At 45.9% G+C, this 16,671-nt stretch overlaps 1 protein-coding gene across 5 annotated transcripts in view; it reads left to right on the top strand.

Moving 5' to 3' along the window:
• The window catches only part of LOC138756934 (uncharacterized), a 99,414-nt gene that overhangs the window by 54,029 nt on the left and 28,714 nt on the right, over positions 1-16,671 (top strand). For all 5 annotated transcript variants that reach the window (XM_069923389.1, XM_069923386.1, XM_069923385.1 and 2 more), the window contains 2 exons: positions 2,616-3,552; positions 8,571-8,696. In XM_069923389.1, the coding sequence (XP_069779490.1) occupies positions 2,616-3,552; positions 8,571-8,696 (1,063 nt within the window). The remainder of the gene's footprint in view (positions 1-2,615; positions 3,553-8,570; positions 8,697-16,671) is intronic.

Here is a 16,671-nt window from a genome sequence, read left to right as displayed (position 1 = left end):
CCTTGGGCCTTGAGGGAGGCTATTTTAGAAATTGCAGGGTCTTTGGCAGAAATACTTAAAATATCCTAGCCATGGGTGTGGTGCCAGTGGATTGGAGGGTACCTCATGATATTCCATTGTTTAAAAAGTGCTCCAAAAGTAACCCTGGAAATTATAGGCCGGCGAGCCTGTTGTCAATAGTAGGTAAATTATTAGAAGGTGTTCTAAGAGATCAGATATACAATTGTTTGGATAGCCATGGACTGATTAGGGAAAGTCAGTGTAGCTTTGTGGATGGTAGATCATGTTTAACCAATCTTATAGAGTTTTTCGAGGAGGTTACCAGGAAAGTTATGAAGGAAAGTGTGTGGATGTTGTCTAATGGACTTTAGTAATGCCTTTGACAAGGTCCCACATGGGAGGTTGGTCAAGAAGGTTTGGATGTGAGATATTCATGGTGAAGTAGTGAACTGGATTTGACAATGGCTGGATGGGAGAAGCCACAGAGTGGTGGTGGATGATGCTTCTCAGACTGGAGGCCTGTGACGAGTGGTGTCTCAGGGATCGGTGCTGGGACCATTGTTGTTTGTCATCTACATCAATGATCTGGATGATAATATGGTCGATTGGATCAGTAAGTTTGCAGGTGACACTAAGATTGGAGATATTGTGGACAGTGAGGAAGGTTTTAAAAGCTTACAGAGGGATCTTGACCAGCTGGAAAAATGGGCTGAAAAATGCAGACAAGTGTGAGGTGTTGCATTTTGGAAGGACAAACCAAGAAAGGACATACACAGTAAATGGTAGGGCACTAATGGTAGAAATGGTTGAAGCCTCTAGCAAGAATATTCCTGAGATTGTCTGATCTCGGAAGCTAAGCAGGCTCAGGCCTAGTCAGTATTTGGAGGGGAGACCTCCTGTGAACACCAGGCGCTGTGGGCATCTGTGAGGGGCACTGGACAAAATCTGCCTTACGGTAGACAAAAGTTAAAGAACTTCATGTATAATATCTTCTAAATCAGTGGTTCTCAACCTTTTTCTTTCCACTCACATATGATTTTAAGTATTCCCAATGCCATCGGTGCTATATGATTATTGAGGGATTGCTTTAACATGGTATATGGGTGCAAAGAAAATGTTTGAAAGCCACTGTTTTAATTGTCCCTAATTGACTTGTATTGTGCATGGTTTCAGAACTCCAAAGGAAATGGGCCAATTGACAATTTTTCTCTATCAAGATATTTTAGTAACAACTGGGTCTAGAGCAGTGATTCTTTAAGTGCCTTTCCTTCCCAAGCGCATACCACCCTAAGGAATCCTTTACTAATCACAGAGCACCAATGGCATAGGGATTACTTAGTGTTATGTGAGTGGAAAGAAAAAGTTTGAGAATCTAAATGTTGTATTACATGACAATAATGGAACCTTTACTGAGGAGTGCAGTAGAACAGAGAGATTTGGGAATACAGATACATAATTCCCTGAAAGTGGTGTCACAAGTGGATAGGGTTGTAAAGAGAGCTTTTGGCATCTTGGCCTTTATAAATCCAAGTATTGAGAGCAGGAGTTGGGCTGCAATGGAACTAAGTTACACAGAAAGGTTAATCAGGTTAGGACTTTATTCCCTGGAGTGTAGAAGAATGAGGGGAGATTTGATAGAGGTATTTAAAATTATGAGGGGGAGAGACAGAGTAAATGTAGATAGGCTTTTTTCCACTGAGGGGAGGTAAGATATAAACCAGAGGATGTGGGTTAAGGGTGAGAGGGGAAAAGTTTAAGGGGAACTTCTTCATACAGAGAGGGGTGGGAGTGTGGAATGAGCTGCCGGCGGAAGGGGTGAATGCTGGCTCAATTTTAACATTGAAGATGAATTTGGATGGTCCATGGATGGGAGGAGTTTGGAGGGATCGGTCTGGGTGCAGGTCACTGGGACTAGGCAAAAAAAATGGTTCGGCACAGACTAGAAGGGCCAAAGAGGCCTGTTTCTGTGCTGTAATATTCTATTGTTCTACTGTGATGCAGCTGGCCAGTACACTCTCAATAGAGCTCCTGTGGAAGGTTGACATGATGGTGGTCGGTAACCTTGCTTGTTTTAATCTTTTCAGAAAGTGCTGTTGCATCTTCCTGACAAGTAAGGAGATGCTGTGTGTCCATGATAGGTCACTAGTTAAGTGCTCTCCACTCTCTACTTCAGAGTTATTAATAAGGGAGGGTTAGGGTGGTGACCCTGGTCCCCTTGAAGCCCACAATCACTGTGTTATTATCAGTCAATTAGTGCAAGATATGGAGAAAAACACAGTGCATGGAATGGAGAAAAGTGCAGTTAAAAACAGTTCAAGGGCATCATCTTTCACTAACGGGAGGTTTGTTCAAGAGTCTGATAACAGCAGTAATTGGGAGGTTGGTGTTTCTTCTACTCGACGAGGGTAGGGGAGTGAAGAGAGTGTGACTGGGATGGTGCTTGTGCTCAGATACAGAATTGGCATGGGATTTGTGTAAGCATGTGCTTGCTGGTCGTTACAGATGTGATGGGCTGAAGGGCCTGTGTGGGTGGAATATAGTCATGAGCCTGCAATGAGAGTGAGGTGGATGGGATGGGAGAGCAGACCACCAAATGACGGTTGTGTCTCTGACAGGTTGTAGGGCTGGAAGAAGCGGAGGATTTGTCACTGGCATCAAACAACAGTGGGTCTGTTCTGTCCTTCACAACACCGAGGTCTCTTGACACAGCCAGGTCCCAGATCTGCAGCCAGCTCCAGGGAGCATCAGATACCACGGTGGAGCCGCAGACACCGCTGCAGAAGAACATGGAGAAGCTCCCAGAGGCTGTGGGCGTCCCCCGCACCGATTTCCCCCTGCCCATCGCCACCATCACCTTCTCCTCGCGCAGGAGGCCCCTTTCCACCAGCCCCTTCCCTTCCGCTACCCTCCTCAAGTCTCCACCCACTGGCCATAGGGAGCCCATTGGCTACACTCAACTGTCCGCAGCTGAGGTGCCCAGCGAGCCTGAGCATGGTGAGCAGCTCGCCGGCAAGGTGATACTGAGCCCGACAAAGGCAGCCGCCCGCACCGTGCTGTCCCATGTTAGGGTTACCCTGTCTCCCAACCGCCCTGACATTCCCAATGTCTGCTCGGCAGATGAACCCTTGTCCTTGTGCAAACCCCTGCTCCCTGCCAGTGATAGTCAAGCCATGGCCATGGACCTGGCTCCGAGGCCATCTCCACCACCTAAGGACTCTGTCCTGGGGTCTGCCAGCCCACCCTACCCTCCGTGGCCAATGCCCATGCCATCCCTCTGGCCCAAGTGCCCACCCTTGTTCGACCACTCTTCAGAAGCCGAGCTCCCAGTCACCAGAGAACCACCCAGCCAAACAAGGATTCTCGCTACTCAAGATGCCAACAAGGTGGATGTATCCACCCAGACATCTGGTCAGGCACCATCACCCCCAGCGGCACCTGCACCAAGCGAGGCTCAGCTCCAGGATGGGCAGTCCAGGGTTGAGAGGACACTGTCTATCCCAGCTCTGATGACTGGAGGGACCGCTGCTGTCTCAGGGTGTACTTCAACTACAGGTGAGAGCCTAATGCTTGGGGAGGTGGGAGGCTTCCACTTGTATGGGTTCATACTGGGAGATCACTTTGTTGAGCATCTCAGCTCTGCCCCTGTAACAATGTGGATCTCCTAGTGGCCACCCATTTCATTTCCCTGTCCCATTCCCTTTCTGACATGTCAGTCCATGGTGTCATGCACTGCCATACTGAGACCACCTGCAAACTGGAGGAAACACACCTCATCTTCCATCTGGGCACCCTCCAACCGGATGGCACTAATGTTGACTTCTGTGGGTTTCGTTAAAACAACCCTCCTCTCCCCCTCACTTCTTCCTGCATCATCTTCCCCCAGCTCTCCTCTCACAGAGACATGATAAATTCTCGCCTCTCCCCTTATCATATCCAACTAGCAACTTTCATTGGTCTGGAACTCTTCCCCAGCAGCACTGTCTGAATTCTGAGATTTCTTGATTCATTCTGCCTATTCCTTAAAGAATAAAACTTTGGCAAAAATATTGTTGTCAAATCCATGGATCCTGAAGGACCGGCTGAGTTCCTCCAGCATTTTAGTGTGTTTTTCCTTGGGTCAGTGTGCCAACCATTTGCTCATCTGGGAAGGGCATGGACGGATTTCCAAGCATATTCCCGGAAAGAGGGTGCTCTTCCAAGAGTAGATAGAGTGACCATGGCAGCTTTCTTTTGAAGAGAGAGGCTGGAGGGAGATTTGGTTAAAATATATAAAACAATGACCTGGAGACTATTCCCATTGGTGGAAGGGTCAAGAATTTGAGGTGACAGCTATAAATTAGAGTGTTTGACTGGAATGTGGAGAATGGTGCCTGCAGATGTGGTGGGGGCAGGTTTCACTGAGGCCTTGGCAGGACAATTGGAGAGGAAACGCCTGCAAGGTTATGGAGAAGGGCTGGGGTGGGGGGGTGAACTGGATCTTGGAAGTTGATAAGGGAGCTGATGGGAACAGAGCCCCCGAGGAGGCGGTAATCATTAGTATTTCACTAATGATCAGAATGGTCGGCTTTGTATGGAGCCAGAAGAGATAGGGTAGATCATAAATGGATTGTTTTCATCAGTATTCGCTCAGGATAGAAAGAGTGCAGAGAAGATTTACTAGGATGTTGCCTGGACTTGAGGAACTGAGTTACAGAGGAAGGTTAAACAGGTTAGGACTTTATTCCCTGGAGCGTAGAAGAATGAGGAGAGATTTGATCGAGGTATTTAAAATGATGAGGGGGACAGACAGAGTGAATGTAGGTAAGATTTTTCCACAGAGAGTAGGTGAGGTACAAACCAGAGGACATGGGTTAAGAATGAAAGGGGAAAAGTTTAGGGGGAACTTCACAGAGAGTGGAATGACCTTCCAGCTGAAGTGGTGAATGTAGGTAAACATTTAAGAAGAATTTGGACCGGTATATGGATTGGAGGGCTATGGTCTGAGTCTAGGTCCATGGGACTTGGCAAAAAAAATGGTTCGGCACAGACTAGAGGGCTTAAGGTGCTGTAATGTTCTATGGTTTGATTATATGATAGAGTTAACCCTGCAGTTGGAGAGTGAGAAACTAAAATCAGATGTATTGGAATATCAGTGGAAGAAAGGAGTCTACAGAGATATAATGATTATGGTGAAATTTAATTGCAGGGATGATTGGTTGAGCAGCAGTGGCTGGAGTTTCTGAGATTAACTCTAAAAGCACAGGACAAGGTGTGGTGATGCTATGGGTACAGAAAGGCTGCAGAGACTTGGATAGATGAGGAGAACGGGCAAAGAGGCGGCAGATGAAACACAATGTTGGAAAGTGGACCGTCATGCACTTTGGTAGAAGAAATAGAGGGGCAGACTATTTAGGTGGGGAGAAAATTCAAAACTCCGAGGTGCAAAGGGACTTGAGAGTGCAGGATAGCTTAAAGGTTAACCTCCAGGTTGGGTCAGTGGTGAAGAAGGCAAATGAAATGTGGCATTCATTTCTAGAGGGAGAGCATGCAAGAGCTTGGATGTGATGTTGAAATTCTATAAACCACTGGTAAGACCTCACTTGGAGTACTGTGAAAAGTAGTGCTAGCGTTGGAGAGGATTCAGAGAAGAATTTCCAGAATGACACCAGGATTAGTATGAGGAAAGATAAGGGGGGGGGGGATGTCATAGAGATATACTGAATGCTGAAAGGCATGGACAGATGTTTCAAAGTTGTTTGCCATTGTAGGGGAGTCCAGGGCATAATTTCAGGATAAAAGGGTGTTAATTTAAAGCAAACATGCAGAAAAAATTCTTTCGTTGTTGGGTCGCGAGTCTGTGGAACTTGTCGCAGGCAGCTGCGGAAGCGAGATCGTTGGGTGTATTTAAGGCAAAGATTGATAGGTATTTGATTAGGGCATCAAGGCTGGGGACTGGGGGTGAGTGGGTGGATAGAACAGCATATGATTAGAATGGCAAAGCAGACTCGATGGCCCAATGAGTCTACTTCTACTCCTATATCTTGTGACAAATTCTTCCCAAGGATGAAGAAGTGTCTCACAAGAAGAATGAGGCAACAGTGGCTGACAAGGGAAGTCAAAAGCAAGTAAAAACAAATGAGAAGGTGTACAATATGGCAAAGATTAGTGAGAAGCTAGAGGATTGGTAAGCTTTTAATAGCCAACGGAGACAAATGGAAAAAGCAAAGAGTAAAGATGACGTGTGAAGGTAAGCCAGACAGCAGCATAAAAGAAGATGTGAAAAGTTTCTTCAGGAGTAAAAGAGAGGTGAGGGGGACATTGGGCCAGTGGAAAATGACACTGGGGAGATAGTTATGAAGTTCAAGAGTGTCGAGGGGAAAAAGTGTGTTTCATTGGTATTTACCGTGGAGAAGGTGGTGGGAAAGTTGAAAGGTCTGAAGATGGATAAATTAACTGGACCAGATGGAGTGCACCTCAGGGTTTTGAAAGAGGTGGCTGAAGAAATTGAGGAGAGATTGGTAGTGATATTTCAGGAATCGCGAGATTCTGGAATGGTTCCAGTGGATTGGAAAATTGCAAGTGTCACTCCACTCTTCAATAAAGAAGGAGGAAAAAGGCAAGAAACTATCGGCCGGTTTGGCTGATTTCAGTGCTTGGTAGGATGTTAGAATCTATTATTAAGGATGAGGTCTCCATGCACTTGGATACACACGGGAAAAGAGGTATACTTGAAGGGGAAATCTTGTGGACAATACAAAGATGGGAGGAGGGGCAGGTAGTGTTGATGAAGCACTTAGTCTACAGAGGAATTGGACAGGTTGGGAGATTGGGCAAGGAAATGGCAGATGGAGCACAGTGTGGAGAAGTGTATGATCATCCACTGCGGTGGAAGGAGCAAAATGGGCAATGAGTTCAGAGATCAGAGGGACTTGGAAGTCCTCGTGCAAAGCTCCCTGAAGGTCAGCTTATATGTGGAGTCAGTGGTAAGGAAGGCAAATGTAATACTGGGGTTCATTTTGAGAGGTATATGGAATAAAGACAGGAATGTAATGTTGAGGCTTTAAATACACTTGGAGTCTGTGAGTAGTTTTGGGTTCCATATCCAAGGAAGGATGTGTTGGCATTGAAGAGGGTCCAGAGAAGGTTTACAAGGATGATCCTTGGAGTGAAAAGGTTTCCATTGAAGTCTAGTGCTGGGGGCAGGAGTGGGGAGAAGGGGGGGGAGAAGGGAGAATATCCGTGATGGGACTCACTGGAGTTAGAAACCTATCGAATACTGAAAGGCCTTGATAGAGTGGATCTGGAGAGGATGTTTCCTGTGATGGGGGAGTCTGGGACTATAGGACACTGCCTCAGGATACAAAAATGTCTCTTTGGAAAACAGGTATGTGGAGGGATTTCTTTACCAAGAGGGTGGTGAATCTATGGAATTCGTTGCCACAGAGGGCTGTGGAAGTCATGTCACTAGGGTTATTTAAGTTGAAGGTAGATCGACAAGATTGTTAGAAGGATAGATAAGGTGGGCGGCCAGCGCCTGTTCCCAGGGCAACAATAGCAAATACCAGAAGACATCTGTATATGGTGAGAGGAGGAACGTTTTGGGGAGACATCAGGGGTAATTTATTTTTACACAGAGAGTGGTGGGGGCCTGGAATGGTGATGGAGGCTGGTATCATTGGAACAGGGACATTTCAAAGTCCTTTAGTTAGGCACATGAATGCAAAAAAAGAGGGTGAGGGAGGGAAGGGTTAGATTGTTATGGAGTAGGTTTATAGAGGTCATCACATTGAGGACTGCAGGGCCTGTACTGTGCTGAAAGGTTCTATGATATGGAAAGATAAGTTCTTGATCAGGAAGGAAATTAAGGGAGATGGCAGGAGAATGGGGTTGAAGAGGATAGTGATGGAATAGTGAGGTTTACTCAATGGGCCAAATGGCCAGGTTCCGCTCCTATGACGTGGTCCAATCATCATAATGTTCAGTGATGTCATGTGTGAGGGGCTTTGCACTGGCTGGTGTTCTTCAGGTATTGTTGGAGATTGAGAAGGAGTACAGGTAACCTTCAGACTGGGTGTGGGGTGTCTCCAGAGTGGCAGAGCCAAACCAGTCTGGGAGAGGGGTGTAGTTGGGGGGGGGGGGGTGTGGGGAACAGGCCTTTGCACCAGAGAGAGCTTGGCACAGGGAGGGGAGGGTTATCGTGCCGGGAACAAGGAGGGGAGGGGGTGGGGAGGGGGGAGAAGGGAGTATATTTGTGATGGGACGGGGAAGAAGGGTGTGTATCTGTAGTGGGTCAGGGGAGAAGGGGTTTATCCAGGATGAGATGGGGAAAGAAGGGAGGTATCTGGTGTGACAGGGAGAAGGGAATGTATTCGGGAGTGGGACAGGGGAGAAGGGGGTGTTTCTGGGGTTGGACAGGGGAGAAGGGACAGAGAGAAGGGAGTGTGTCCGTGGTGGGACGTAGAGAAGGGAGTATATCCGAGGGTGGGACAGGGAGAAGGGTGTGTATCTGGGGTGGAATGTGGTAAATGGGTTGAGTAGGTGGCGTGCTGGTATTCTGGTTATTGACTACAACGCATGGTCCTTGCCCCCAGACGGCCCCTTGATGTTGCCCTACAAACCAGCAGGCAGCTCCAGGCTGTTCTACATGGCCAACGCAAGGCTGAGGCAGAGATCTGACCTGGTGGATTCCGAGAATGGCAGTGAGCTCTCCCAATCAGGTCAGTCCATGAACCTTCAACTTCTCCCGACAGTTTCTCACCCCAGTTCCTCTTCATACTCCCTCCACCCCCCAGTTCTGCTCCACCCCCCAGTTCTGCTCCACCCCCCAGTTCTGCTCCACCCCCCAGTTCTGCTCCACCCCCCAGTTCTGCTCCACCCCCCCAGTTCTGCTCCACCCCCCAGTTCTGCTCCACCCCCCAGTTCTGCTCCACCCCTCCAGTTCTGCTCCACCCCTCCAGTTCTGCTCCACCCCTCCAGTTCTGCTCCACCCCTCCAGTTCTGCTCCACCCCTCCAGTTCTGCTCCACTCAACCCTCCTGTTCCGCTTCACACCCTTTCCGCTTCATAGCCCTCCACCCTCCCTTAAGATTCGAGTGACATCCCTCTCACCAGCATCCCACAATCAAGGCCCATGGAGCATGGGAAAGGAACGATGCCACCCATGGCCAGGGGCAAGGTGGCAGGAGGTGAGGAAGGGCAGGCCCTGAGCTTAATGCAGGTGTGAGGACCCTGCTTGTATGAGGGTTGGAGATTCCAATAACTGCCCTGTAGGGGAGTGGGAGGTCAAGTGAAGAAAATCGGTCAGATTGTGATTGTCTGAACTTAGGCATGGAAAAAGAGGAGGGACTGGATGGGTGGGTGCAGACACAAACGTGCTGGAGAAACTCAGCATTCTTAGATGCCCTGGCTAAAGGTTTCATATTTTTTTGAAGGTATATACAGGTCAGCACAACATCGAGGTCCGAAGGGCCTGTAATACAGTATTTCAGGCTTGTGCTCTTCATCAAACATAGAATGCTATAGCACGGTGCAGGTCCTTCAGCCCTCGATATTGTTCAGATCTGTGTCTACCAAAAAGTACTAGAAAATGACAGCACGGTAAACAGACCATTCAGTCCTTCTAGTCTATGCCGAAACATTACTCTAGTCCCACTGACCTGCACCCCTTCCATAACCCTCCAGACCTCACCCACCCATGTATCTATCCAATTTACCCTTGTGAGTGAGCCCACATTTCTCATTTCAGATGGCAGCTCGTTCCACACTCCCACCACTCTCTGAGTGAAGAAGTTCCCCATAATGTTCCCCCATAACCTTTCGCCCGAAACCCATGTCCTCTCATATTTATCTCTCCCAATCTATATGGAAAGAGCCAACTCGCATTTACTCTGTCTATACCCTCTATCAAATCTCCCCTCTTCTTTGCTCTAAGGAATAAAATCCCAACCTATTTAACCTTTTCCTGTAATTCAGTTCCTGAAGACCCAGCAACATCCTAGTAAATCTTCTCTGCATTCTTTCGATCTTACTGATATCCTTCCTGTAGTTTGGTGACCAGGACTACACACAATACTCCAAATTTGGCCTCATCAATATCTTATACAACCTCACCATAACATCCCAACTTCTGTGCTTTGATTTATGAAGGCCAATATGCCAAAAGTTTTCTTTACAACCCTGTCTACCTGTGATGCCACTTTCAGGGAATTATGTATCTGTATTCCCAGATCCATTTGTTCCTCCACACTCCTCAGTGCCCGACCATTTACCATGTACATCCTTTCTTAGTTTCTCCTTCCAAAATGTAACACCTCACACGTGTTTGGTCCAAATCCCTCTGCAAGCTTTGAAAACCTTCCTCACTGTCCACAACGTCTCTAATCTTAGTGTCATCTGCAAACTTGCTGATCCAATTGACCACATTATCATCCAGATCATTGATATAGACAACAACAATGGTCCCAGACCCATCCCTGAGGCCCACCACTAATCACAGGCCTCCAGTCTGAGAAGCAATTTTACACTACTACTCTGTCTTCCATTCAACCAATTTCGAATCCAGTTTACAATCTCTCCATGGATACCTAGTGCCTGAAACTTCTGAACTAGCCTCCCATGCGGGACCTTGTCAAAGGCTTTACTAAAGTTCATGTAGACAACATCCACAGCATTTCCTTCATCTACTTTCTTGATAACCTCCTCGAAAAGCTCTAGAAGATTGGTTAAACATGTCCTACCACGCACAAAGCCATGCTGATTATCCTTAATCAACCCTTGGCTGTCCATATACCTGTATATCCTATATCTCAGAAGACCCTCCAATAATTTACCCACTACTGATGTCAGGCTCTCCAGCCTGTAATTTCCTAGTTTACTTTTGGAGCCTTTTTTAAACAACGGAGCAACATGAGCTCCCCCCCAATCCTCCGGCACCTCACCCGTGGCGAAGGACATTTTAAATATATCCGCCAGAGCCCCTGCATATTCTACACCAGTCTCCCTAAAGGTCTGAGGGAATATCATGTCAGGCCCAGAGGATTTATCGACTGTTATTTGCTGTAAGACAGCAAGCACCTCCTCCTCTTTAATCTCTATATGTTCCATGACACTACTGCTTATTTCACTTCCTTCCTTATACACCACGCCGGTTGCCTGTGTTACGTACCAGACAGCAGTGATAAAGATGAGCTCAGTCTGTGTTATAATTAAAATAATATTTTTAATTATTATATTAATCACCAATTATATTACACTATTCTGTTAACTAACTTATCTAAACTTAACTAAATTTATATACAATTATCTAGCTCTATCTCCTTCTTTGTCTTCTTTGGCTTGGCTTCGCGGACGAAGATTTATGGAGGGGGTAAATGTCCACGTCAGCTGCAGGCTCGTTTGTGGCCGACAAGTCCGATGCGGGACAGGCAGACACGGTTGCAGCGGTTACAGGGGAAAATTGGTTGGTTGGGGTTGGGTGTTGGGTTTTTCCTCCTTTGCCTTTTGTCAGTGAGGTGGGCTCTGCGGTCTTCTTCAAAGGAGGTTGCTGCCCGCCAAACTGTGAGGCGCCAAGATGCACGGTTTGAGGCGATATCAGCCCACTGGCGGTGGTCAATGTGGCAGGCACCAAGAGATTTCTTTAGGCAGTCCTTGTACCTTTTCTTTGGTGCACCTCTGTCACGGTGGCCAGTGGAGAGCTCGCCATATAACACGATCTTGGGAAGGCGATGGTCCTCCATTCTGGAGACGTGACCCATCCAGCGCAGTTTGATCTTCAGCAGTGTGGATTCAATGCTTTCGGCCTCTGCCATCTTGAGTACTTCAATGCCCCCTTTTTCTTCACTGCTCCCTGACCACCCCTTTTTCCTCACTGCTCCCTGACCATCCCCTTGGATATTTCCACCACCCACAGTGGGGCGGCAGCGCCCACTTTAGGAATCACTATCTTAGATGAATGGCGAGAAATGCCATTAGCAGAAAAAAGTTACATATTCAAGAGAATTTTTAATTAAATCATTTACTACAAGTGCATTTCAATGCAATTGAGGTCTGGAATACACTGGACACACATTTTATATTCAACTTTTTGAATATACAACAGCGCGAGCTCCCTGAAACAGATTAATCAATATTTTATTACATCTTAGAATTGAAAAGTAAAAGTATTGGCCAAATGAAAGGAAGAACACTGACCCTCAAAAAAGTGAAAGAAACACTAATGTGGTTTCTGACATTTTTTCTCGCAGAGAGGGCATCGAAACTGAGCTCGCCTCATGCTTTACTTTCTGGGGTCCCATTTTTTTAAAGAATTGCCTGCAACCAGTGAATTTGGAGGAATGAGAAGTGAGATTGGGCTGTGAACCCAAGAACTTTTCTGATCTCACACACACTTTACATACACGTGCACTTAGAAGTAGAAGGGAGGTTAAGTTAATAATAAATAAGTGAAAGTTTGATTCCGTTTTCATGTTTAATTAAAATCAACTTTTGTTTAAGTAACCCTTTGTCTTGGTGAATATTTCCTGCTGCTGGATTTTATTGGTCCTCTGGGCTTGTAACAAGTGGGGCGTAGAAATATTTTGGGAAATAATTAAAAAGCTGGTGTGAAAAAGTAAGCTCTTTATGTTGGTGTGAAAGATGTGACTGGGCAATACTGTCAGTGCAACATAATCGTGGTCCCTTCCAAGTAAAATCACTTTGTTCTTTTTATTTTCATAACGTGCTTTTGCTCTCCAGATGTTTCTCCGTTGTTTCTCTTTAACTGTTGTTATCCTTGGTTAACATTATTTTTTCTGACCAGTTTTATTGTCATCCCTTCCAAATTATCTCAACAATCATGTCCCCGTCCATACCCCTTTACTTTTTTAGTTCAGTTGTGAGTGAGACCTGTATGTATCTTTGTGCACAAGCGTATTGATGGGGGAGGGGTTCTGCCCCAAGCACCAGCCTGAGGGGGGGGGGGGTGCCAAAATCGGGGAAAAAAAAATAGAGACCCCAGAAAGTAAAGCATGAGGCGAGCTCAGTTTCGATACCCTCTCTGCGAGAAAAAATGTCAGAAACCACATTAGTGTTTCTTTCACTTTTTTGTGGGTCAGTGTTCTTCCTTTCATTTGACCAATACTTTTACTTTTCAGTTCTAAGATGTAATAAAATATTGATTAATCTGTTTCAGGGAGCTCGCGCTGTTGTATATTCAAAAAGTTGAATATAAAATGTGTGTCCAGTGTATTCCAGACCTCAATTGCATTGAAATGCACTTGTAGTAAATGATTTAATTAAAAATTCTTTTGAATATGTAACTTTTGTCCGCTAATGGTGGGGCGTACTGTTACGAGCCCAGAGGACCCATAAACCCAGCAGCAATAGATATTCACCAAGACAAATGGTTACTTAAACGATATGTTTAATTATCTTTAAACATGAAAACGGAATCACACTTTAACTTATCCCTATTGACTTACTTTACCTAACTTAACCCCCTTCTAATTCTAAGTGCACGTGTATGTAATGTCTGTGTTAGTTCAGAAACGTTCTTTGGTTCACAGTCCAATCTCACTTCTCATTCCTCCAAGTTCATTGGTTGCAGGCAATTCTTAGACTGTGCACAGAATTGAACATTTATAAAGTTCACCAGGTAAATGGTACTGCGGTTTGCATTCTGCACAAACAGGACAGCTTTTAGTCAGTTTTCTGACTTCTTCCAGGGAGTAAGGAAGGTTGTTAGCCCTTATGGAGTGGAAGAACCTCGTGACCCCTGGGTGGTACAATCTAGTATGGATCTCTTTTAGCCCCTCCAGCTGAGCACCAGCAGCAGATCGTGACCATGCGTCAGAGGGATCGTTTAACCTGCCCGGTCTGTACTGGATCTCATAATTATAAGTTGAGAGTTCTATTCGTCAGCGTGCCATCTTATCATTTTTGATTTTACTTTTGTGTTTAGTACTGAACATGTAGGCTACAGATTTCTGATCAGTGACCAAGGTAAATTTTCTGCCGGCTAGAAAGTGTCTCCAGTAGCGAACAACTTCAATAATAGCCTGGGCTTCTTTCTCAATGGCAGGATGTTTAAGTTCAGGTCCACGTAATGTGCGGGAGAAAAATGTCACAGGTCTGCCCTTTTGATTAAGGGTTCCTGCCAAGGCACAATCTGAACCATCAGTTTCCACTTGGAATGGGACGTTCTCGTCAATGGACGAGAGTGCAGCTTTGGCAATATCAGCTTTAATTCTCTCAAAAGCCTTCAAGGCCATTGGAGAGAGAGGAAAAGATCTAGTGTCAAACAGAGGGCGTGCCTTCGTGGCGTAGTCCCGAACCCATTTGCAGTAGTAGGAAAAGAATCCCATACACTTTTTAAGGACTTTTGCTGAGTTTGGGGGTGGTAACTTTTTAAGGGGGCCATTCTTTCCGGGTCGGGGCGGATTTCGCCCTTGCGGACAATGTAGCCCAGAATGGGTAGCTCTGTCGCGTTGAACACACATTTGCCCTCGTTAAATGTAAGATTAAGTTCTTCAGCTGTTGCTAAAAATTTATTTAAGTTGTTGTCGTGCTCGGCCTGTGTTTTCCAACAGATGGTGACATTATCCAGATAGGGAAACGTACCCTGTAACTCATTCATCTTAATAATCTTATCCATTTCCCTCTGAAACACAGACACACCATTAATGACTCCAAAAGGTACCCTTTTAAACTGGTATAACCCCCCCCCCCCCCCCACCCATCAGCCTCAAAAGCCATATAGGGCCATTCCCTTTTCTTAATGGGGATTCGGTGATAAGCTGCTTTGAGGTCGATAGTGGAGAACACTTTGTATTGCACTATCTGATTAATCATTTCATAGATGCGTGGCAGGGGGTAGGCATCCAGGTTAGTGTAACGGTTGATTGTCTGGCGGTAGTCAATAGCCAATTGTTTCTTCGTGTGATTTTTCACAACTACCACCTGGTCTCGCCACGGACTCTCACTGGGTTCAATTACTCCTTCTTTAAGCTGGCCAATCGTGGTTTTCCCCTTCCTCACACCCCTACTCAGAGTGATCCTGAGAGATTGTACTCCCTCCCCCCCACCCCCCCCCCTCCCCCCAGCCTGTGACCCTTAGTGAGCATTCAGATGGCCATGCTGAGGCTCCACTGCCTCACGCTGGCAATTCTGGAGCAGGTCCAGAAGTCCGACCATCCCACACTACAGACCCAGGACCTGTATCAGTTCCCAAGGTTGCTAAGCCTTCTCCTCTGAGAAAATCAACTAGAATTCGTAAACAACCTGAGAGGCTACAGTATTTATAAAACATCTCATTATATTTTGATTGGTTTGCTAGTTACTGGCGTATTTTGGCTGTCAGAGAATTCTCAATGCCAAATATGGTATCCATGTATTGCTTGCTAAAGTTTTACCTAGCAGCTGTCCTTTTGATTTTAACCCTTCTTCTGCCAGGGGAAGACTGTAGTGAATCTCTGCTAAGCTGCCTGTCTCCCCTCTGGCGAGCCTTGCTGTACTAACATTGACTGTGCATTATCTCTACCATTAAGGACACTCCCCTTGGGTATAACTGTGTGCACCAATTGTCTTTCATTATTGTACCATAAGTTTCTGCTAATAAAAGCCATGAATATTGTTTGACAGCATCGTCTTTGTCTACTTCATCAACTGGCATTTCAATAACCTCTTTCTTTCAGGTCATCACAGAGTTTCTTCTTGTTTCTCTTATTCCAAGTGTAACATTAGACAGCCAGTCATCTCCTCTTGCATTGACACAAGGGCTTTGACCAGGCTGAATTAAGAATTCACAACCCATCTTCGAAATGGGGTTTTCCACAAGCTTGCCAGCTTGTCCTGTTCCAGTCCCAGCTGTTGTTGCTGACTGCATCACTGTAGAAGTGGTCTCTATCTCTCTCTGAGAGAAAGCCTGTTTGACTCTCTCTGCTTGCAAAACCACTTGACCCTCTTTGAACAGCAAGTTCCTTTTCAGATAGAAGGCGGCTCCAACAAGATCTTTCCTCTGTTGCCTTTTTGTAAACAACAATTCATTAGTGAAGTCTCTTGGGCACTCTCCAAAGCTCTTCCAAAAGCTGAGGAGCCGATATGTCTAGCTCCACAGAGCTCCAGTATTTCAAATAAGATCTGCTTTAAAGTGTTTGTATGTGACCTAGACTTAAAAAAAACCTTTCCCAATTTATCTCCCAAAAACATACATCTATATACTCTATCACAGTACGTTTTTTTTAAATAAAGTGGGGCCAGGGCAAAAAATGTTGAGAACCCCTGCACCAAGCCATCCAGCCATTTTACAGTATGGGAGTCTGAATCAATATGTGGAAAGTTTAAAATCTCCTACTATCACAACTTTGTTTCTTGCATCGGTCTGCTCTCTCTCTACTGATTTGCTGCTCCAATTCTCTCTGACTATTGGGTAACCTATTATACACTCCTATCAGTGTGGTCACACCTTGCCCATTCCTCCGCTCCATCCACCCATCTGGCCTCTGTAGTCGAGCTCTCTGGGCTGCTCTGTCTAAGCACAGCTGTGATATTTTCCCTGATCCTCCCTCTTTCATCCCTTCCCCTCTAACACTTCTGAAACAACAGAACCCTGGAACCAAGTCTCACTGATATGTTGTAATCCCACATGCAAATCCATGCCCCAAGCTCATCTGCCTTTCTGACAATACTCCTTGCCTTGAAATAAATACACCTGAGAACA

The sequence above is a fragment of the Narcine bancroftii genome, chromosome 3 (genome assembly GCF_036971445.1).
Source record: "Narcine bancroftii isolate sNarBan1 chromosome 3, sNarBan1.hap1, whole genome shotgun sequence".
Classification (NCBI taxonomy): Eukaryota; Metazoa; Chordata; class Chondrichthyes; order Torpediniformes; family Narcinidae; genus Narcine; species Narcine bancroftii.
The sequence above is the reverse complement of the archived record's forward strand: the minus strand, read 5'-3'. Positions and strand labels throughout refer to the sequence as shown.